General features: G+C 35.9%; 1 protein-coding gene across 4 annotated transcripts in view; it reads right to left on the bottom strand.

The window, feature by feature from the left end:
• The window catches only part of PHF14 (PHD finger protein 14), a 222,628-nt gene that overhangs the window by 154,583 nt on the left and 42,472 nt on the right, over positions 1-25,573 (bottom strand). For all 4 annotated transcript variants that reach the window (XM_045288971.1, XM_045288972.1, XM_045288974.1 and 1 more), the window contains exons 5-14: positions 24,065-24,224; positions 20,035-20,146; positions 16,008-16,145; positions 11,643-11,789; positions 10,607-10,877; positions 10,207-10,313; positions 9,109-9,204; positions 7,118-7,221; positions 4,730-4,861; positions 2,276-2,444 (exon numbers count right to left, since the gene is read on the bottom strand). In XM_045288971.1, the coding sequence (XP_045144906.1) occupies positions 2,276-2,444; positions 4,730-4,861; positions 7,118-7,221; positions 9,109-9,204; positions 10,207-10,313; positions 10,607-10,877; positions 11,643-11,789; positions 16,008-16,145; positions 20,035-20,146; positions 24,065-24,224 (1,436 nt within the window). The remainder of the gene's footprint in view (positions 1-2,275; positions 2,445-4,729; positions 4,862-7,117; positions 7,222-9,108; positions 9,205-10,206; positions 10,314-10,606; positions 10,878-11,642; positions 11,790-16,007; positions 16,146-20,034; positions 20,147-24,064; positions 24,225-25,573) is intronic.

The following is a 25,573-nucleotide window of genomic DNA, read 5'->3' as shown; positions in this document are numbered from 1 at the left end:
GTCGGACAGTGTAACATATGACAAAACAATGGTAATTTATGAATTATGAAGGGTTCAGGAAGGAGAAGGGAGTGGGGAGGGAGGGGGAAATAAGCAGCTGATATTAAGGGCTAAAGTAGAAGGCAAATGCTTTGAGAATGATGAGGGCAACAAATGTACATATGTGCTTGACACAATGGATAGATGTATGGATTGTGATAAGAATTGTACAAGCCCCCAATAAAATGATTATATATATATATATGGTAGCTGTATGACATGTGGATGTAATACCAATAAAACGTTACATACAAAAAAATATTTTAGAAACAAAAATTAGCAGAGCTAGTCAAAGAAGGAAAATTCTCTTCAGTATATTTAAATACAAAATATATTCATGTAGCCTAAGAAATCATTTTAAACAGTAGTGATTACAAATAAAACTATTTCAAGTTGGTCTATTTACAGTAGTCAAAATAAACTACTCCAATTACCTAAGAGTTAACAATCCCAGATTTACCTACTTAATGAAAAAAAAAAAGAAAATTAATCTATTTGATTTATCTTAAGACTCTTTAAATGGCTACAGAAGGTACTATTCATTTTTTTATTTGTTTTTTAGTTAGGGAGGGGCAGCTATTTTAAAGAAAAAGATAAAACTAATTTAAAAGAAAAGATATTATGGATACACTGGGTAGTGTAAGATAAGGCAAAAATAATAATAATATAATAATAAGGGTTCCTTGGGGGTAGGATGGGGGTGGGAGGGGATAAAGGGCAGCTGATATCAAAGAGTTCAAGAAGAAAGAAAATGTTTTTGAAATGATGGTGGCAGTAATTGTATAATTATGCTTGATCTAATTGTATTATGGACTGTTATAATATCTGCAAGAGCTCCCAATAAAATAATTAAAAGAAAACACATTATGACAAGTACCCTGTTGAAACTAAAAATATCTCCCCTGAGAATTCATAACTTCAACCAGCCATTACAGCTTTGGAACAAAAAGTCGGTCACACCACCCATATAACAGAAAATACATCAGCCCAATTTCTGTTTAAAACACTCTCAGGTGGTAAGCCCAGGAACCAGGTAACTGTAAGCAATCATACTTCCTGAAAAATTCTTTAAATCCTGGCTTTCATAAATTTTCAGTGAGAAAATGACCACAACCTGGCGGAAAACATGAAAAAGACATACAGATATCTTTTGCCAAAGAAAAATTACAGAAGCCAAAAATATATAGATGCTTAAACTTATTATTCAAGAAAATACAAAGCGAAATGACAAAATACAATTTTACACACATTATACCACAAACATTAAAACACTGGATAAAAGAAGTAAAGCAATAGAAACTCCTAAGTATTATCCACTGCTGTTCTGATTTTAAACTGCCATAAAAAATAATTGGCATCATCTAACAAAATTAAAGATGTCAATATCCTATAGCTCAGGAAACCCACACAATGGCATCTTCCTGAACTTCTTCTCCCATGCTTCAGAGACAGTCCCAAGAACCTCCAGAGAAGAATTATGCATAATTTTTTAAAGATGGGAAAAAATAACTTTCCATTATTAAAACAAAATAAATGAAATAAGATAGTTTTTCAATGAAAAATGATACATTAGTGAAAGTAAGTAATCTAGAGCTACATGGATCAGCATAAATGAATCTCTTCATCATAATGTTGATCAAAATAGCAAATTACAGAAGAAAAAGTTGGAATCAATTCACCCCAAATTCAAAACTTGCAAAGCTAACCAATATGTCATTTTTTAACACATACATTTGGAGTTTATTTTAAAGAATGAGAAATAAAAGTTGAGGGAAGAGTTAACTTCTCAGCAAGATAGTTAGGGAGATTACCAAAGAACTCTCAAAGGATTTAAAAGGCTTTGGTAGAGGCCTTTTTTTTGTTTAAGTGAATGATGATACAGTGGATTTTCATTATTACTAGTCTTTAAATTGAACACAAAAACTAGAAATCCTCAGGTATGTATGGCATAATTCATAATGTGGTCATTTTTAAAAGAATAACAAATAGCAATATACACATTTCGTTCTTTGGCTCCTGGGCAGTGTTGTCCCTTTGTCTTTTCATCATCTTAAATTCTGGTCTCCAATTTTATGATGATTATGATACATAAAGTAGTTCTGATGGCACAGGGGTTCGAAACTCGGCTACTAACCTAAAGATTACAAATGAGGAAACCATATAGATAGCTCTGCTCTATCCTACAGGGCTGCTATGAGCCAGAATGGATTTGACAGCAATGGCAGGAATACTTTACCGTGTTTCTTATGGGAATCTTCTTGGGTTCTGGGGGTACATCCTGTGGAACAAATTTCACTGGTTCCTTAATCTGCCTCCTTGATCGTTTGGTCCCATCTGGTAAGGTTTCCATGGCCATGTCTGCTTCCATGTCACTACTGCCCGCTTGGTCACATTCTGAGCACTGCCTACATGCAGAGAGAAAGTTTAAGTTCACAATTGTACATTTGCCTTAAAGTTTTAGCAATCACTATAATCTTTCAGGAGGAGATCACCAGGCCTTTCTTCCAAAATTTCTCTGGTGGATTCAAAATCTCAATATTAGTAGGTAAGTGCTTAAGCATTTGTATCACCCAGGGACTAAATCAGAAGTCACACAGCCATATATGCAAGTACATGTTTAAAACCTGTTGGGGTAGGAGGTAACACTTTGATTCAATGTATGTGTCACTCTCCTTAACATGACAATTTCAAGCTACCAACACGGCATCAGTGACTATGGAGTTGGAAAGAGATATGTAACAGTGTTATCGTTTCTCTATCACATAGTTAGAAGATACAATGGAATAGACCCAAGATCAACAACATGAATAAACTGATGTAAATTATTTAAGAAGTGATGTACTTTAGCATTTACTACTCTTGTTTGTAATATAAATTAAATAATAAACTAACACTGAGAAAATTTGCTTTTCAAATTCAAGGTACACGAAAGAAAAAGTAATTTTCTAAAACTCATTCATTCCAAGATTAATATACTCAATTGTTAACCAAAACGAAGCTGATTTTAGAGGCCAAAATCTGATTCATAAATCTACAAGAAATTGAAAGCTTCACTACTCTACAATATTAGATTCAACTCTTACTTAAAATGTTATAACCAATGCATAGGACCAAAGTAGTTAAAGTCATTTTGGAAGGGCTTTCAGCCAAAAGACTACCTACTTTCATTGAAAGTTCTTCCAAAAACTTCCACACGAACAACTAGAAACCAGATCTCTACAAACATAAAAGTTAGGAAGATCCATAACTTATTTTAATGAAATAACTGCACATCTCCATGCCCATGACCAGGGCAAAACGGCCAGGTCATGGAGACTACCAAACCCACGTTTGATTTAGAAACCCAACAAGGATGCTTATTAACGTGACTACGATCCAATTATGCTACAGCAATGTCTTCTTAAATTCTCAAAGTTTCAAATACACAAAGATCTCAAAGGAAACATACCCTACTATATTTGAAAGGAGAAGCCAGAGCAATGTTTAAAACAAATAGACCTTATAAGAACACTACTTAAAAAGCTATCCTGTAAATCAGTGGTTCTTAACCTTCCTAATGTCATGACCCTTTAATAGAGTTCCTCATGTTGTGGTAACCCCCCTCAAACAACATTATTTTCGTTGCTACTTCATAACTATAATTTTGCTACTGAATTGGGCGATCCCTGTGAAAGACTCATTCGACCCCCAAAGGGGTTGCAACCCACAGGTTGAGAACCGCTGCTGTAAATAGATGATAGATAGATAGATAGATAGATAGATAGATAGATAGATAGATAGATAGATAGATAGATACATACATACATACATACATACATAGATGATAGATAGATAGATAGATAGATAGCTATCCAGTGATGATGGTAAAAGGATAGGAACAGAAATATTTCTAGTGAATGAAACAATGCGCTTAATGGATCTGAAGAAGAAACATGAATTTTGGTGTAGTTACCATTTAAGAATTTAGGGTTTACTCTTATTTAAAACTGAAAATAGTAACTTATCTAAAATGATCACTCATGTTCATTCCAAAGCTTTCAATTTTCTATATTCTCCTTTCTATAAGGAAAAAGGCTATTAAAATCTGAACATCTGTCTCTCCCTTGGACTAAAATTAAGGAGAAGATAAAACTCATTATACATATCATAAGCATTTATCAAACATCTGTAGTGATTCAATCTGCCTAAGTTGATGAAAAAAAATAATTCAGAAACATATGTCAAATGTTTCTAGATGTTCAAAGAATGGTTAGATTTAAAATAGAACTAACACAAACAACAAAATACCAGAAGTAAACCTTTAGATGAAACTAATTTAGAAATAAAATATCAAATTACAAGTACACGAATGACTATGGAAGTATATTTCTGATGAATGAACTCAATTTCAAAATAAAAATAAAGCATTTAGCAAATTCTTACAATAAAGCAAAAGAGAATTATAAATACATTATTTGAAATGAAATCCTATTGCTAAGATACAAAAACAGACTCAATTAATTGAAATTTATTTCTTAAGAACACTGTTAGAGTTTTATTCATAGTATAGTACAGACATGTTTATGGATATATCTATTTTTAACATGTGCTAAATATTTATTGTGTATCAATATGATACAGTATTTCTTTATATGCTCCTGAAACATAGAGCAAACCAGTTCTAACATGCAAATTCCTTCTCTTTACTTACCAGTAACTGTTTTTGGTCTTCCTTGGCATCCGTGTTAGAGGGGGGTCCAAACACCCAAGGTGGTAGTGGAGTTTGCAAGTGTCACACAACAGGAGAAGGTGCTGATCATGGTTCTTCTTACAAATCCCACAACTTTGAGTGAAGGCATCAAATAAAAGATCAGTTTGGTCATTCTCATGATGAAACACACTGAGTTCATAGCATAGTTCTCATTTCCAAAATTTTACCAATCATTAAATCTTCCATTCAAACTCTTAATCAACATCTATGTTATTGAAACAAACTCTTTTTCATAACACATGTCACGTTATATGTCATTAACTGATTGCTCGTTCTAGTTATTTAGAATTTCTACTTCATATTTAAATACTAAGATGTCAAAGTTTCAAAGACGGCTAGCTAAGAAATTTAGTCCCAACATTTTGTTATTTTAATTTAAATCCTGACTTAAATGTCAACTAACATTAGCTCATTTTTTCTCTACAAGCATAAATTATTAAATAAAACAATTTCCTGCGGTTTTTCTCAAACTACAAGCTACTTTACAAACAAACCGATTTATTTTCTAACATTGAAAACATTTTGAAGATCCTTCAACGTGAAAATAAACTATTTATGTAAGTCTCTTTTCAGAATCAGACTTGAAACAGCAACTGATAATTGTTGCAAAGATTACAGATGTTTACTATTGCTGTTGTAATTTTGATTTCTTTTTGTTTTTAAGAAATCTAACTGTTCTTGTACAATCATGCAACTTTAATTCCTGTAACCCAAGCACAATAGTCTGAAAGCCTAGGACCTATTTTATTGGGAATGTACAGAGTGAGGGAGAAGTTAAGAACCTAAAAGAGCCATCCATCCAAGTCCAGAAATAGCAATGATCTTGGAGTTTGGGGTTTGTTTTGATAATTTTTTAAAAAAAATTACCGTGAGAGCACAAGAAAACAACATGTGCCTGGTCTGAAAGTTGCTCAGGGTTAAAAAGAAAAACCACTTAAAATACAATCTGGAACAAAATGAACTGTGATTTTTAAAAACCAGCAGCTTAGTGATAGGTCGGATGGTTCCGAAAGCAATGAGCATGCGTCCATCTCTATACTGTGCATACAAACAACAGTGAGCTTGTCCCACCTTTCAAGGGATTTGCTGTCACCTATGGAGGCAGCCTCCATAGAATAGGTGGTAACTGGAGAGATGAGTACTGCCTGTATGTTGTTGTTTCTGAAATGGGTGTGGATATGGAAACACTAGTAATATGTTTGCATATGCCTACGTATATGTATAGGTATGTTTATATGTGGATATATATCAAGGGACAACAAAAAATTATGGCCAAGTGGAAAGTTTTCACAAATATTCGAAGCCCCTGCATAGATTTATTTACATCTGAACTGCATTATTTTATCAATATAGTAAGTTACAAGGAAAAAAGTGTGATTCTAACCCATTTGATTATACGAAAAATCTTAATTATGTAAAATTATTATAATGGTTAGCATTTGAATATTGAGCTAAAAAAAGTTAAGGATAAAAGTCTAGAAATCAAATTAGTACAACTAATTATGTACAGGGAAAACAATATAAGGACAGATTTTTTAAAAATTTAAATCATTTTATTAGGGGCTCATACAACTCTTATCACAATCCATGCATACATCAATTGTGTAAAGCACATTTGTACATTCATTGCCCTCATCATTCTCAAAACATTTGCTCTCCACTTAAGCCCCTGGCATCAGCTCCTCATTTTTTCCCCTCCCTCCCCTCTTCCCTCATGAACCCTTGATAATTTATAAATTATTATTTTTTCATCTCTTGTACTGTCCGACGTCTCCCTTCACCCATTTTTCTGTTGCCCGTCCCCCAGGGAGGAGGTTATATGTAGATCCTTATAATCGGTTGACCCTTTCCAACCCACCCTCTCTCTACCTTCCCGACATTTAAATTTAAACCTATCTTCACTGTCCACTTTATTCAAAGATTATATCCATAATTACTTCAAAACATAGACAAAACTCTTAACTGAGTCAAACAAAACAAAACGCAAACATGGCCTTTTAGCCTTTTATATTGTTTCCATTATTTATGAGAATCGTCTCTAGTTCTGTCAATGGCTGCTTCATCTCCATGGAGATGATGCAGGGATACTCCATTGCTTAAAGGGTCCGAAAAGTCAAGGAAGTATCATTAAAAGAGCTATAAAAAAGTCTTCTGTTCTTCAACCAGAAAAACATATTTTATTAAACTATTAATATAATGAACTTCAAAGCATTTAATAGAAATTCTGATAGAGACAAAATTCATTCTTAGATACTATCTTATTAGCATTGGCTAAGAATCCATACAAATACGCGATGATCACTCATTAACCCATTATGAATTACTTGCCTATAAAGCACTGCTGGAAGAGTAGATGTTTTTTGTGTGCCTCCTTCCTTTTTACTTGGTTTTCTCTCTTTTGGTGCTCGCAAAATAGCTGGTATGTTCAACTTCTATTGATTTGAACAAATGCAGTTTATAAGGAAGAAATGTAAAGCAACATTTTCTTCTACTCACCGATTGAGCCTACTAGTTATGCCACAATGCTGAGGGGGAAATCTGCTGGACCAGCATCACACCGGCAAAAATCATTATGATGAGTTTTTTCTAGCAGTTACTTACATTCGAAACCTATAATTTTACATGCTCATCAGTTTTCAATGGAAACTAAAACATTATGTATATTAAACTTCTGTTCTAGCTTTAAAAAGCAAAAGACAGGGACAAGGATTTCATAGATTTAAAAAACAAAAAAGCACAGTACACTTGACAAAAAGAATATTGAAGCTGTTTATTTTCCTTAGCATCCCAGCTATGTTGGTGCTCCATAGGTTAATTAGAAAAATTATCTTATTGGACCAAACCTTCCACAAAGCACACAGACTCTCTTTGGGTTTCTACTAATCTGCAGCATACGAGCTTCTCATGCAGCAGCCATCTATCAAAGTCATTTCTCAGTGGCCCTGTGGGCCAGCATCTGCTCAACCAACTGGGAAAAATGTCATGCTAGTGGTACAAATGAATTCGACTTCTGCTGTGTGTTTTACATTGCACGTGAAAATTTGTGAGCCTCTGTTAAAAGTCATTTACTATATGAAAATGTTCTTTTATGGTAGATAATGTGTTATACACAACAGGGGATTATTATGAGGCAATCTTGCAAATTAAGCCAAAAAATAATGAGTTTGGCAGATAAATTAATGATAAGCTTCAGTTCAACATTCACTACTCTAAATATGACATAAAAAAAAAACCCTGTATTCTTACAAGATTCCATCAACAGCCTATCAATGGAAGCAAAAATCAATCCTTCCATTCGTGGTTTCTCAGTCTTACCTTTTAAAAGTCATTATCATTTAAGCCACATACACCCTTGTTCACAAAAGAAGTATCTTCAAAGCTAGCAGGGCACAATATAAATTAGTATATAATACTTCCTAAAATACTATATATACACAAATTATATGACAAACGTCACTCTGCACACCTGGAAACAAGTGCAATGAAAAATATTTGTACTTGGAAAAGCCTTCCTCACAAATTAAACTAATTTGTAGTAAAAGCAGAAACAATGGGTCTTTATCCCCCTTAAAAAATGTAAATTATTATGTAAATCAATTCTCAAATGATTAGTTACAGGCAGAGTCTTCAAAACATTCATAGAAAAATTCCATTATCTTTTCATTCCATTTTTCCATAAACTTTTAGAAGCTCCCTGGTATACATAGTTTACTAAAGATAACATTCAAAGAAATCTACTCGGCACTGATTCTTTTTTCAATGCCAAGAACATTATTGTGCTAAACATCAAGGATACAGTAATTTTCCCAAGACTACAAATAAAGAGCTAATGCTGAAGGAGAGAAAAACTACACTTTAACACTGTTTCCAAATCTTTCTCTTACACAGCTCACAACAAAATCAAAACAGAAATGAATCTCTCCAGCTTGCCTTTTTTCAAATGTTTACCTCCAAATAAAAGAGAACTAAGGATAACACAAGGGCAGGACAGGTGTGGAAATATGGCAGGAGAGGTACGGCTGCTAAATTAAAGAATGTCGTCGGAGTAACTCATGCTTCATATGTTACCTTCATCACAAATGACAGGGCAATCAGTTAGAGCAAATGAAAAAATTTTGCAAGCAAGATAGCTGTTAAAATAATTGAATGAAGTACAATGAATGCTCTAGCTATGTTTCAGGCAGACGTCATTGTCTCCAGAGGCCAGGATCAAACAGAATTCTTTAGTTAGCAAAGTGACAGTTGCATTAGGAGTCTGGTCTTTGGAAATTATATAGGGCACAAGAATAGAAGGAGATAGTTATTAGAAAGAAACTAACCTGGCCTGTGATTCTGCCAAGCAAGGCCCATATGCCTTGACCTTCGCTTCGAAGTTTTCCATTCAGATTCTGCAGCTCTTCTAAAGATTCGCATAACTATAAAGTAAATAAATCACATTCTTAAACTTCATTACAATGTGCAGTAAAAATATATGAAAATGTGAATAATGTATCAATAAAGTATAAATAATGTGCATTTATATTCTATGTTAGATTAATACACTCAACTCTCAATGGAAAATGGGGCTATACAATTATTTAATAGCACCAATAAAATGTGAGCTATTTTATGATATTATTTTTACTAATTATAACATAATTAGAATAATGATACTGGCCTTTATCATTTGTTATAATTTTATACACATTTCCCTAATTCTTTTGACCCTATGAAGAGACATTTCCATAATTTGTTTCATGGGAAAACTAAGGACAGAGTTTTCGTGAATTGGCCAAGATCACAGAACTAGGAAGTGCTGAATCTAATTTCAGCACTCTTTCCACGTCAAGGTGGTTGATTATAGAAGCTTCTAATTTTTTAAGCACTTAAACAGTGTCATGTTGCTATTACTCATTGTATGACAAATTAGTAGCATCTTTCTTTTATATACTTCTTTTGGTCTCTCAACCCTCATTATTAAAATGTAGCCAAAAGAAGAATGAAGCAGGACAATATGTATTTAAATTGAGTTTATTATTTTTTAAATCAAAAGAAACTATCATTTAATTAAATATTAAAATATTTTTGAAATAAATGTCCAAGTTTCCTACAAACTTAGAAAAGGGAACTCGGCGACTCTGTGTGTTAGTTAGAAATAAGGATCCGCATCATCAGACTGGTTCACTTACAACGCAAGTTCTTCCTTCAAAAATGAAAATCATCGTATCTTGCATCGTAAAGGTGAAGTGAGAACTGACACGAGAAGTGCCAGAGTTGTACTTTGTACATGGAAAACGCTCAGCAGGTGTTAACGGGTAGGAACTATAGGGAAGGTTGTAAAGGTCTAGCAAAAATTTAAAATGAACCAAATCGAAATTCCATAAAAATACAAAGAAATCATCAACAGTATCCAATCATGATGTTTTATAGTCACTCACCTTATTATATTCCACATGAAGCTTTTCTTGTTCATTCTCTAATTTATCCTTTATATTCTTTTGTTCAGCCATATTTTCCTGAATTTGAATCATGCGCATATTTCTCTCTATTTAAATTAAATATCCAATTTTACTTCAGTAGAAAAAAAGCTAATATGCAAAATACACATATGAAGGAGCCTGACATAATCACTTGTATAAACCTACATGGTTTTAGTCTATTCACAAATTCCTGAACCTAGCATTTATAACAGCTTGCAACTTATTAGGGAAATAAATATGTTTTTATGTGATAAATGTAGACTGCCTAAATATTTCTAGTAATTGGTAGCATATCAAATATTTTCATTATAACAGTATTATCATTTAAAAGTGGGTAAGTATGAGAATCTATACTGACCAAAATAATAATTCACAAAATCAGCAGTGAGAGCTGGTTGTTTATGTTTTCTCCTTCCATCCACACTAGAACTAGTATCTGAATTGTCCACTGGGAAGATATCTGTGCTGATACCCATTAGCTCTGCTTTCCGCATCAGTTTACGAATGGCTGAAGCACTACTAGTGAGTGGTCTGGGCAGTTTTTCCCTTGGAACCCAGGCCTGCGGCCTAGTTGATCGAGCTAGCTCTGCTTTGGCGCGATATTGTTGAAGCCGGGCATTGATCCTTGCCTACAAAAAAAGTATGCAGATTTTTAAAAAAATATGTATACAGATTAAAATGGAACACACATCTGCCTGTGATTTTTACTTCTAATCTCAGAGACAGTAAAATTAACAAAAATCTCCTACAATGAAGGTAAATTATATCTATCCACAGACCTTAAGGTATATTGCATAATTCCTGGATTATAATCAACTAAGGAATGATAATTCTAATCATGTTCAGAATTCTGATAAACTAATTCGATTAACCTTAACTTGTAATAACTGCATGAATCTCCATAAATTTACTTTATTTAGACAGTCAATTTGATCAAGTCTTTTGCATAAATGAACATTAAAACAACCTGAAAAAGATGTGGTCAATGTCTGACACTGTGAGATTTATTCTCGGTGACGTCGTGATTATGTATTAGGCTGAGATCTGAAAGGTCCGCCGTTCAAAACCGCCATAAAGATGAGGTGCTTTCCACTCCTGTTAACAGAGTCTTGGAAGCCCACATGGGCAGCCCTACCCTACCTTAAAGGGCCACTCTGAGTCAGCACAGACTCGATGGCACTGAGTTTTGGGTTTTTTGTATTTGGTCTTCTGCTGGCTAAATGAAGAGTACTGCTTTTAACCACAACCTATACTGGCCATCTATCCTAACAACAGTTTACTTTCTGGTTTACTAACCAGATTACATATTTATAATTGACTGAAAAATATCCATGGATTCTGAAATGTAAAACCCTAAAAGAAAAAACACAGCAACTTGGACATGAATTCCATACCTGTGCTTCTGGCGACAGTTGTTTCTCTCTCTCTTGCAAAGACATTTTACAATAGGATTGTAGAGCCAAGTAATTTTTTCTCTTCCACTTTCTGTCTAACCTATCTGCGTGCTGCTTACAATAAGCAAAAAATGGATCTGCTATATCCTGTATCAAAAAAGGAGGGGAGGGAAGGAGAAGATATGAGCAGTTTAACTTAAAGGGTCATAATCAACCTAATATAAAAGAATAGTATTTCTTTCTGAAAACTCTCTTAGTGTAACTTATTTCATTTTGTTATTTTTTTATATCATTTTATTGGGGGCTCATACAACTCTTATCACAATCCATCCATTCATTGTGTCAAGCATACTTGTACATATGTTGCCATCATCATTCTCAGAACGTTTTCTTTCTTCTTGAGCCCTTGGTATAGTTATTTCTTTTTCTATTTCTTTTTTTTGGGGGGGTTATAGTTATTTTTATAATATTTTTTTAAATAACCTTTACACAAAATGATAAAGATTACTGATTCAGAAACTTAGTCTTCCATGTTAATTCCAAATTACCAACCTCAACTTAGCAAGTATTTTTTATGTAAGGCCTTCTGGATTTAAGCAAATTACAATCAAGTCTTATATATTATTTAGGTATAATTATATATATTACACTGTATTAAAAATAACTTGGAAAGATGCAAAAGTTCGTGGAGAATGAAATGACTGAGCACTTGACTACTAGCCGAAAGAGTGGTAGCTAGAGTGCCCGCACCCCACCCCCCACCGACCCGGAGTTCCTTAAAGAAAGGCCTGGCGCTCTGCTTCTGAAAGGACACAGCACTGGACCCCCAGCAAGCAGTTCCCCTCCACACACACAGGGGTGGCCCTTACGTAGAACCGACTCCACGGAAACGAGACTCAAACTAGAATGTTATGTACAATGTGGTTACTGATGAGATGACAGTCCGTTCTTTAGCTATAGTCCAAAAAAGAAAACTAAAAATAGGATTATCCCTTCCGCTCTTCACTATCATATGCTAAAAGGATCTCTTAGATAGGGTTTGCAACTCAGAAGGAGTTGGTCAAACGAGATGAGGTGGATGAGAAAGAGTACAGAGAAATAATCAGAAAGGAAAAAAGGAGGCTAATGGCTTTAACATTTAAAGAATGCCCATGAGGCCACTCTTTTGTGCAATGTCCACAAATGTCACAGTGCAGAGATGTGGATAAAAATTAGAGAATTTAGAGATATAAAACCTGGATACAAATCTCAGGTCTACCCTTTACCAGCTGGAGGACTGTAAAAAGGGCTCACTGAAACCGTTACCGTAGTAGTAACATAAAGTTCTGTAACTTCTTCATATGGTTATTAGGATAGAATATGAAAATATATGCCAGGAGATTATATTAACACAAATAAAGCTACTTTCTTGGGACATGCTCTATATCAAGAGGAGAGAAGATGCTAAGTGGGAATAAAGATTATATTTAATTGCAAAACACCCAGTCTAGATAATTATTTTATTGCATTTAAAGCAGGTGAGTTGAAATTGAGTCATTAAGAGATAAAATGTATGCTTGAAAAAGAGAGCTAACTACTAGTTAGTACTCAGGTCCGACTTAGGAGTTAGTGATATCCAAGAAAGAAATCAGACACAAAAGGAAAAATAATGTATGCCTCACTTATATAAAATACCCAAAATTTGAAAATGCATTAAAACCTAAGTTTATTAGTGGGTACGAGGGAGAGAAGGGCGGGAAGAAATGGGGAATTACTGCTTAAGGGTAATGAGTTTCTATAAAGGTTAATGAAAGAAAAGTGAAAGTAGATAGAGGTATTCGTTTCCTAATTGTATACTGCCTGCCTTGGAATATCTCTTCAACCTGTGAGAGAAATTGTGGTGGCTGATGTGATATACATTACATGTTAACTTGGCTCGCTGTGATTCCCAGTGGTTTGGCAGATGTATGTATTCACCCTCCATTTTGTAGTCCGATATAAGAAGGCAATCAGTTGAGAATGGATTTTCCTGAGGGTGTGATTTAAATACACTATATTTGGAAGTTGTGGAAAAGCTCGTTCACGCTGTCTCTTACATTCATCTTGTGACACTGACATCGGGTTCTTTGGATGTGAGGCAACAATCTGCCAGCTGATGCAGATTTGGGGTTGGTCAACCACAGAGTGAGAAACTTCGAATCTACAGCCAGAGCCCTGGATTTGGGACTTGCCAGCTGTGGCAGATACACAACCTAGTGTCAACTTGAGACTATTAAGAGGGAAGGGGTGGAGGCTATCCTGTCAATCAGGTCGCAGCTTGATGATCTCATTTGTAAACACCACGGAAATAAATAGCTCACTGGAGGTGGGACATACAGCCTCTCCCTACAAGACATTCCTGTTAACAAGCCACATGTAGCTATGCTGATGGCAGCCAGAGCCTTGGAGCTGGAAGAGCCACGTGGAGACCCAGGCCAGCACTAAGATGCTTCCACCACCATTGGATCCACAAGACTTTCCACCCATTGGCCTGTGATCTTCCTGCACTTGGTGTCATTGCATGTGTTGCGTGAGTTGGAAGAGGAATTCACAGACTGGTATCGGACATATGGGTTAATATCGGACTTATGGACTTGATCTGGACTGAGCTGCGATGTTTTCTTACTATATAATTACTCTTTTATATAAAGCTCTTTCTTATACACATATGAGCAGATTAATATACCAGCAGATTAACACACAATTACATGAACAATTTTCCTGAAATACTTGTCTCTCTGCTTCTCTAGTGAAATGGAGCTGTACTAAAACTATTACTCAAAGCATTTGTATTTAAAACCTTGCCATAAACCTATATAATCTTCAAGGACAGGCTTAATAATCTCTCCTGGAAATCTCTTTAAATGAACATGATGATAATCAAGTAGAGATGGAAAAGACAAATGTTCCTTATTTATTAGGATGTTTGGCCAGCGACTTAACCTCTGGTTTTAAAGCTTTTATCCACAAAATCAGCATTAAAATAATAGAACCCCTTAGGCATAGGTATAAACTGGAAGACATCCTGAGAGTGATGTAGGTAAGCATTTGGCTGCTAACTCCAAGGTCCCACCACTGCTCCAAGAGGAAAGAGGAGACTGTCTGCTCTTGTACAGATTTAGTCTTGGGAACCTAAGGAGCAGTTCTCCGGTGTCCTATAGTGTAGTTAGTTCAGAATGGACTCAAGAGCAGTGGGCGTGGGTAGGTGTATGAATTAACTGAGACAGTGTGTGAAAGAGTCTAGCGCTATGCCTAGCACAAGGCAGCCATTAAGAAAAGCACTTCTCCCTTTTCACGGGGAGGAGAACCTTAAAAGACCTTCTTATGCTCTTCCGGGACTTAGAAGATAAGGGCCCCCTGCTATCTCCTTTCTCTCACACTGGGCCATTTCCTCCACCTACATAAGGGCTTTCCACAAGTTATTCTGTCTGTAATGCTCTTCCCTCCAGGATCGGCATGCTCCCCATCACTTCCCTCCCTTATAGTCACAAAGATCACCTCATTATAAGGCCCTTCTCTGACTTCCTTATAGAAAATAGTATTGCCCTACACATCTCTCCCTCATTGGTCTAAATTTCTTCACACTACTGATCACCATGTTTCTGTTTTCAATATCTGGTCCTTGCTCATTTGCCACTCTCTTAAGAACCCAAAGGGAGACTTCTGAAAAGATGGGGAACTAGGCAGACATACTACCCAGACCATGGCAACAAAGGGACTAGAGACTAAATAAAACATACACCCCGAGGAAAGGATAGAGAAGTGAAATAAGTATCGAGTATGAGAAGAAGCTGACAAGACTGACAAGAAAGGAGAAGATGGAATGGAAGAATTGTTAGCTGGCTAATACGGCATGGTCATTTTGAACGTTCACACTCAGTACTCAATCAAAACATCAGCCTAAAAGCAAAAGCGCCCACACTGGTGGCTGCTGACCCGAAAGTTGTGGTCTTTCACTTGTTCCCCTCACCCTCCCGTGAATCAGACACATGGCCAGCCTCCAGCCTCCCCAGTCCACACCAGTGACACTCCCACCGCTTGGCATTGGCCCTGCTCCTCCTGAGCTCAGCTGTGCACCAGCAAAAACAGAGCACCAGGTGCTTCATTTATATACCAGATCTCATTATAAAAATTTTAGCATGTTATACAAATGTCTGACTAGATTTAGGACAGACCAAACTCACACATAAGTATTATTTACACTTGAAGTTTTCAACCAGTGAGCTAGATAAAGACCTTAAAATAAAAAGCTTAATTTGTTTATGATGAATTTCTCTGGTAGAACACAAAAGAGGCATAAGGAGTTTTCTGAACATGTGCCCCGCCTCGGGGTTTAACCACACATACCTCTTCTGCTGCCGCCTCTGAAAGCAACCCTTCCTTCTGGGCACAGGTAACATGAAAATAGGCTCGGCACATCCCTGCATCGCAGCTGATGCAAACTCCAGTTCTAGCAAAACGAGGGTCTTCACAGAAGCTACATTCCTGCAACAGAATAACAGGAAAACTTAGCAGAGCAAAACTACTTTCACTACTCTCAAATAAAGCATCCAGAAAATAGTATGATGGGGCCAACATTTACCACTTATCCTTTTTATTTATACTGCTAAAGAAATTCACCTGGAACAACTGAAAAAGAAAAGGTGTAAAGAACTGGAGGAAGATGTGGACTATGTGGTTAACGGCCTCCATGAACAATAGCCTTCTCTGCCATGCGTCGACAAGAACTAGATGGTGCCAGTCTACTAGGGCTGAAGGTCTTATTCAGAGTCTATACAAAAATCCTGGTCAAAAGCGAATAAATACAGAACCAAATTTCAAATTCTCATGAACTCCACACTTTCTAGAGGTTTGGAGGATTGATGAATCTCTAAAACTATTACTCTTATATAAATCTTTAAGTCTTAAATCAAAAATATTCCTTTATGTCACTGAATTCTACTTGCAGAAATGGTGGAATTCATATGTGTTCTGCTATGCATATTATTAATAACAGAAAAAAATTTTTAATAAGGTGCTAAATAAGTACCAATAAGGAACCAATTTTGTACTAATGCAAACAAAAAGTGTAGGTAAGTCAGAGTTTATATTTTTTAAAAATGTAATTTCCTGTACTATTTTAATTAGCCAAATGCCACTGATAGAATAACAATAATAAATGATATTGATTATTTATAATGTGCCAACTACTATTGTAAGCACTTTACATATATTAACCCATATAACAATTTAATATATATAATTAGTCTCACTTTACAGGTTAGAATTTGATTGACGAAAGGTAACATAACCTCCTCAAAATAATACAGAAAATTAACTAGGAGTCAGAATTCAATCTAGAAAACTTTTATTTCAAAACCCATGCTCTTAACCAGGGACCCTGGACTGGTAACCACAAGGCTGTTGACTTAAACTCAGAAGCTGCTCCTTGAGACAGAGCAGCAGCTATCAGCTCTCATAGAGATAGACCATCTCAGCAACCCTGGATAAAATCACTGCAAATCAGAATCAACAATATGGTGGTAGGTAGGTCAGTCAGGCGGTCAGGAGGTCAGTAGGTAGGTAGGTAGGTAGGTAGGCAGGCTCTTAACTATTAAGCTATATTGGCTCTTGAACAACAAAACACTATTTGAAAAGTGAAAGAAAATAAGTATGAAATTAAAAATATATTTCACCATAATATCTAAGCATCTATGCAAACAAACCATTCACTTTTCAATTTTCAAGTATCTTTAAGAAACAATTAACAAACAATTTGGTGAACTCGGTATTGGTACACAATATAACCAAAGATTTACATTCTTCTGTGTACAAAAGGGGGAGCTATAAAACCATAAGTATAAATGGTTGATATTAAAATCCTCCTCCCAAAGTTATATTACTACAATAATGTTTAATTATCTTATAAATCATTTTAATTATCTTGATAACTGAAAGCTCAAATACTCATTGCCTTTGAGCCCAGTGACTCAGAGTGACCATAAAAGGCGGGTAGAACTGTCTCATAGTTTGCAAGTCTATAAACTCCACATCTCTTCCCATGTCATAAGTAACCCAGAGCTCACCCACGCACCACCAGCGCCTCATTCGCTGTTCACCAACCGCCATCAAGCCCATTCCGACTCACGGCAACCCGTTAGGACAGAGGAGAACTGCTCCCAAGAATTTTTAAGCCAGTGGGTTCTGCTGACCTTGTGGTTTGTAACCCAATGAATAACCCACTATGCTACTAGGACTCATTAGACATTTTAAAAAAAATAAACCACTGCCATCAAATAGCTCTGATTCATACAGGTTTGCTAGGCTTTATAAATCTTTATAGGAGCAGGCAGGCTCATCTTTCTCCCTCAGAGCAATTAGTGGACTTGAACTTCCTATCTTGCAATTAGCACTCCAGAGCTTATCGGGCTCACCACCAGGGATCCTCATGAGCCATTAGAGAAATGCAAGTCAAAATGAGATACAATCTCACTGCAACAAAATTGGCAATGTGCACAAACAACAACCAAAAATAATACATCAAGGTTGTAAAAAGACGGAACTTATATATTGCTAGTAAAATCATAAAATATAGAAAATAGTATGGCAATTACTCAAAAAAGTATAAATTGAAATACCATATAATCAAGCACTTCTATTCCTAGGAGTGTATGTGTGTGTGTATACATACATACATACATACATACAAATACATATATTACCGTATATACTCGAGTACAAGCTGACCTGAATATCAGCTGAGGCACCTAATTTTACCACAGAAACTACATTAAAAATGTGCTGAAAAGGTCAGCTTATACACAAGTATATACGGTGTGTATATATATATATAAAACCTAGCAACACTCACCTGGTAGACATATGCAGATCTATGTACACTGTAGTCTTGTTCACAATAGCAAAAAAACAAAAACAACTTAAGAGGCTATCAGCAGATAAGAGGAGAAATGAACAGTGGTCTAGAGAGACAATGGAATAGCATACGACTACAAAGAACAATGACGTCTACAAAGCATCATAAAAAGACAAATCTCACACAGTCCCCCAAATCCAAAACAACCCCCCGGCCATTGAGTCAATGCCCACTCAGAAAGCCCCTGTAGGAACAGAACTGCCCCCACAGGACGTCCAAGGTGGGAGATGTTTACGGAAGCAGACTGCCTCGGCTTCTTCCAGTGCAGCGAATGGTGGATTTGTACAGTCGGCCTTTCGGTTAGCAGCGGGGCTCTTTTAACCACTGTGCCGTCAGTCTCAAAGGTAGATCCAGCACGCACAGAAAGAAAGCCTTTTTGATGGCTACCAGTGATGGGAGGGGAAAATAGGAGCATCCTTTTCTAGACAGTAGACACGTCACTTTGGTGATGAGAAACGGAACACCAAGTAAACATCGGTGAATTCTGAACAACTTGACCGAAGCAAATGACGACCCAAGAGGAGCAACTTCGGTAAATGATAGAATTTTGCACGAAGAGTAATCAAAAAAATATATATGTTACATAAGTACATCTGTATGCATCTGTGTGAATAAAAAGGCATTTGAGAGGCTTGTGCATGCAAATAGGCATGCATAACACACGTTTGTGCATGCTATGTTTTGTTGTTGCTGGGTGCCGCTTCCGATTCAGAGTGACCTATGTACAGCACAGCCAAACACTGCCATGTCCTGCCCCAACTTCACGTCTGTTGTTATGTTCGAGCCCACGGTGTCAACACAGCTTGTCACAAACATTGTCACGGTATACATGTCCACACATATGATAAAGGACATAGAAGAATGCCTAGACATATTCAAACAACTCAGGGTTGGTTTACTCGGTAGCAAGCCATGGGACCAGATTCCTGTGGGATAAATTAATACTTGGTACAACAGAGTTTATAAAGTTAATGTCCAGTGAGTTGAGTGAGAAGATATAGGACATAGGTTCAGGCACTAAAAAAACCCAATTTATAATTCTCATAGCCACAAAGATAAAAAGTTCTTGAAACATGAGTAAAAAGGTGCTTTTTGTACTCGCTTTCATAATTTTAATATATTCCACTTCAAAAATCAAACATCTATTTGTCTTTGATCTAACTTACTATTAGTAAGAATTTGGTCTGAACATTCACCATGTGGCAAGCAATGTATAAAAGGGCAGTGAAATAATTTTCCACCTGCAGGTATTCTCAACTAAGAACACATGAAAGAGTTTGTGTATTATTAGCTTTGTGGAAAAATTGCTATCAAGGATAAATGGCTCTAAGCACTAAATTTCTCTACAAATAGCATGATTGCTAGAAAGCCTTTTTGTAGTCATCAGTGATGTTGAGAAAAGTCCTATGAATTACAAAGTAAAAACTTTCTCTTTCAGGTCCCAAGTACACTTTCTCTCACCTTGGCACCATATTTGGAATAGTTCATTTCCGTCAGTGTCACTGGACGTAACTTGTCAATATCTCCAAAGGCCACTCCAGGCACATACAGGGCACAAACAATGTGAACCCATCTATAAAGAGAAAGATAGGATTCTGCTATCAGACCCTTTTATGAAATTCTCACATAGAAAATAAACATGCAAAATATCTGCCATATGAAAATACTACTGAAAGATTTCCACGATCAGATCTTTCGGCTCTCACGACGGAACAATGTGGACCACAAATAGAACGACAGCACTCCGCTATAGAAAAGGGGCTGCAGTCCACAGTACTTCTGCAGCGGGGCCCAACCCAGTTAACTCTGATTGCCTTTCACTGAAGACTTACTGCACTTTGCACTTAGCTGTTTTTCTTAAATATTTGCATAAAACTACTACTCAAATGAAACAAAGCATAATTCTCATATCCACAGAAAGGCATTCACATTATTTTAAGTACTTTGAGTACTAAGGATTCTAATTTAAGAACTGTAAAGCGGCAACAATTACGCAAAACGGCTTCCTTCTTATTCCTGTTTTTCAGAGGCTGCTGGGCAACACTTCGGGCCATACTTTAAAGGCAAGTTCTGGTGTACAGCGAGAGTGTCTTTCTTCTCAGGTAAAACTGACTGTTAGCGACTGTGCAAAACAAACTTCAAAACGTAGAAGGAAATTTTCATTTACCTCATCTGGTCATCATGCAACCTGCATCTTACAGACCACAACATATTTCATAAGTTCTGAATGATACTGAACAGTAAATAAAGAATACTCCAAGTTGCACTTTACTAAGGGAAATAAGGGGGGGAAGGGGGAAACTGAGCATATATATATATATTTTAACCTGCTCTGAACCTTTTTTATATGACATTAGGTATACTTTCCATTGTCTTAAAACCAAACAAAATGTGCGTTCATTAATTTTGACAATTAAATAGTAGATCTACACTATCTCCATAAAGGGGTAAAAATGAGATGGCAAATATTTCTGAATTTAAATATATTAATGCAATTTTTTTCTTCATACTAGCTTCAGATATAAAGTGTAATGTCATCAAGTCAATCCCAACTCATATCAACCTTATATAAGATTCTAAGACTGTAAAGTTTCATAACAGAGGGTAGTCCCTTCTTTCTCCCACAGAGGGGCCAGTGGGTTTAAAATGACAAGGTTAGTAGTCTACAAGGCAGTGAGTGCTATATGGTTCTGTTTTGTGATGTACTATGAGTTTTAAAGAAATAAGACTGATAATAATTTGATAGAAGTACTTGGGAAAATAAACACATATCTTTAAAAATTATCTCTTCAATATAAAAGAAGGAACCCAAGGTTTTCTTTTCAGATTTTCTTGATACAATGTTTTAATCCAACCTCCCAAATACAGCCTGTGAAGTTCAATATAAAGATACACATCTTCAACAAGCAGCTGCTTTCTCAATTTAATTTGCACAGTTTGTTCATGCTCCACTGGTGTAGGAAATGCCGTTATACTCTGTAGGAGTTTATCTTTGATAATCCCAACAGCTGGCTGTTTGCCTCAGAGTGACCTTCTTAAAATGTTTTAGTGCATGTCACCATGAATTTAAATTGTCGTCTCAGTGTGATCAGCACACACACGTGCATCACTTCCCCCAGCTACCTAGTGGAGGATGCCAATCTTTTCATGGAAATGCATTATCAAAGTCAGGGAAACTCCCACTGGAAAGCATCTTGGTACTTTTTAATACGAGCTCTAAATAGTTTTCTGTTCATTTGTTTAGCTACACATACTTTAGAAGTTTGTAATTAAGACAAATTGGGCAATCATAAAAGAATAATCATTCTTGTTACTTTACCACCCATTTTGCTTGCAGCTATGATGACAGATGTTGATTAGAGAAAGGAGAAAACAAACACCACTCAAAACCACCAAAGAACAAAGAGTCAGAACTGCCATTCTACCACAGAATTATTAATATTTAAATTCTTATGTTTTAATACAGCAGAAAAAGTAGGATACTTTATAGAAGAATGGAAACTATTCAACAAAATTCGATTTTCAAATGCTTTGCATTTGCAGTGCCTTTGCAGCATATGAAATAAACTCCCATCTAGTATAATAACTGTTATTCCTTCATTTGCATGCTCAACAATCAACTTCTAAGTGTCTGTCATGCACAAAGTACTTGTGGGGAATTTGGTCATATAATATGCTAAGAGTAAAATGTCTTCCATCCAAAAATATTTATTACAAGGGGGTGGGAGAGGGGATATGACTAAAAGATTCCTGTGAGCACAAGACTGTTGTTCTCACTTTATATATCAAGAAATGAGCTCAGACAGAATAAAAGATTTCCAAAGAAAACAAGGCTAGCAAGTGCTCAAACTAAGACTTAAAGAATGCAATGTTCTCATCTATTGCCCAACAATATTTATCTTAAAATTAAGGAATTCTTGTCACAAACATATTTTATTTCACAAGAGACGAGAACAATCACAAAGAACATTAAGGAGGGGGATATGCCTAACAGGGGCCCACACCAAGTTTATGAGATCACTTAAGAAAAAGTAAAACACTCCCCTAAGAAATGAAATAAAAATTCAGTAAGAAAAATGTATTGATGGTTTTCTCACATGAAATGACCTACCTTTTTATATAGAACTATTGCTCCCGTCACCAGCAGGGAAAAAACTTAATTAACTAGCCCATTCCATGTTTCCTTCGATGTTTGTTTGGTTTTTTCCTACATACATTACTCTTTCTTTTTCTCCTAATATCCATTTGAAGCTAGCATAACACTAAATGGCTTGTTAATTTTTTGTGACTTTTTATGCCTTGAATCAAGCTGGTATTGTACCCTTTAAAATTCATCAAGGCCCAATTTCTGCAGTATTCTGTAGGACTGTGGACAGAGCATTAATAGCATGTTCAAACACTATTTTAAAAATCTACCAGGCTGGGTCATCAAGGCAGGCCCCTAGGAACGTAACATCCACAACGGCCACTACAAGCATCTCAGTAATTATCTAAATGGCTGAAGAGGCCTCTCTTTTCTTCATTCAGGAAAAGTTTCAAGGTCACTTTGTGGATTATGAAAGCATGAAGAAACACTAATTTATAGTTCTTAGTAGAATTTTTAAATAAGTAACAAGGAAACACCGTATTTAGAGAAGCAGCTTTCTTTATTCACCATAATTTATCATCCAAAAGTGCAACTCGCAGAACTGAAGAGTTACCAGATTATGCATGACCATCTGGTGAAACTACTAGAATAATAACTACCCAGAAGATAGCAGTAGTCCCTTGTCTTGGCATGCTCAGCTTACACAAGCATCCCAGTTCATTCTGCATGCCTGTAGCCAGCCACCAACTTGCTAACAGCAGACCAGTTCAAACCTGGGCAAAGCAACAAAACTCCCTGACAGCAAGTGGGCAGCAATTATACCTTCTCTGAACCACACCCTTGAAGGCCGGGCATCCTTTCAAGTTTATCCTTCCTTGGACAGTCTCCCTAATCCTAGGGTGCCCATTGGTGTCCTTTTAGCTATGATAAAACTTTTATCATAACTGAGAATCCTTTATATTAAACTTCCCCTTTATAGATCATTTATGACTTTTTTGTTCCCTAATTACACCTGATATATTCTGAAGCCAGAGAGACCTCTAGGTTCAAATTTGATTATTCACCAGTTTGTGAACTTAGGCAAATTACATAAATGCTCTGAGATCTCAGGTATTACATTTATATAATGGGGTCATGGTCACCTATCTCTGCGTAGGGTCATTATTAGGATTAAATGTAATTATAGGTATATTCAATAAATGTTCTGAGTAACAAAAATAGTCAATAAATACTTCCTTTACTTCATCTATAAATATTGCTTATGCCAAGAAGATACAAAAGCAATCAAATGAAAGAAAGTAACAAAGAAAAACACAATTAAAAGAGTAGTATCGTCAGAGGCAGACAGATTACACACCAGGCATATAAATGAGACACACTATAAAACAGAATTATGACATCAACCTTCCAGCATCTGTCTCCTTGAAAATTCCATCCTGATTCGGGCACAGTTCACAACTAGGGGAAACGCCACATTTACAGGCATCACAAAACCAGGGTTCAGTGGAGTTTTCAGAAGCAGAGCTCATAATAGAGTCACTTTCTCCATCAACGCCATAGCAACCTAAAAATAAACAAAGAAAAGATTAGTGTTTCTTTACTCATATATATAAATCGCCAAAAAACAAAAGTGAAATTTTGCAGAAAAGCAATAGTTCATAAGAATGATAACAAAGTTCACACAGAACCGAAATCATTTTTTAAAAATACCTTGACAATGGTATATGAAATGAAATAAGTGCCTGTTTAAATAGTTTTACCCTTATAGGAAAAGTACTAAAAGAGGGGGGAGAGGGAGGGCAGAAAAATTTAAGTTGCTATTAAAATCAGATAAATGATTCTAGAAACCACTGATCAGTAAACATTTACTGAATCCCCTTTGGATCAAAAATATCATTAATTTTTAATATAAAAGATTATATTCATTAAAATAAACAAAAAAGTCTCCAATCTAAATTTGGACATAGGTTAAAATACAAACTCAAACAGCAACAAATACCAAGTAAAAATTATTAAATGGAACATAATCCAGAAACACACACACACACACACACACACACAAATTAAGGCTGCCTAGCGATTTGAATAATAAAGACTATAGTAAAACACCACAACTCATCTGCCAGTTAGTCATACGGTGGTAGCTTTATTGCTGCCGTCATGCTGGAAGGCATGCCACCAATTTTTCAAATACCTGCTGGGGTAGCCACATATTACTTAATAACATGGAAAGAATATATATTTCAGGACTATCATTGACTGGTGAAACATGATTCAAAATGTGGAGAAACAGCTGAAAATCTCAACATTTGAGATGAGAACGCATAAACTATGAATCTATAAATATGAAAGTTCTCAGAAACGAAAATGAATGTAGACAGATCGACATGCAAGGCTTTGTTGTTTATAGGAACCGTCAAGTTGGCTCGCACACATGGATACACACTATGTATATCAGAGTTAAAAGTGTCAGATACTGTAACATCCTCATAATCGTTATGTTTGCGCCCATTATTTCAGACATTGTATCAATCCATCTGCTTTGAGAATCTTCCTCTTTTATGTTGACCCTCTACTACCAAGCATGATGTCCTTTTCCAGGGACTAGTCTCTCCCGATAACATTTCAAAGTACATGAGACAAAGCCCTGCCAATCTCATGGCAGCAAATTATTGCCATCCTTGGAACCTTATGCCTATATGACAGATCAGTTTAATCTTCTAGCAGTCCACAGCACAGTTCGATATTCTTTAACAACACCATAATTTAAATGCATCAATTCTCCTGTAATCTTCCCTAGCTAATGTCCAAAGGTTGCATGCATACAAAGCAATTGAAAATACCATGTCTTCGGTCAGGCACACGTTAGTCTCCAAAGTGACAGCCTTGCTCTTCTAACTTTTTTTTTTTTTT

Source organism: Echinops telfairi, unplaced genomic scaffold (genome assembly GCF_000313985.2).
Source record: "Echinops telfairi isolate 266 unplaced genomic scaffold, ASM31398v2 ScPeMD7_23;HRSCAF=83, whole genome shotgun sequence".
Classification (NCBI taxonomy): domain Eukaryota; kingdom Metazoa; phylum Chordata; class Mammalia; order Afrosoricida; family Tenrecidae; genus Echinops; species Echinops telfairi.
Note: the sequence above shows the minus strand (reverse complement) of the source record. Positions and strands in the feature narration are given on the sequence as shown.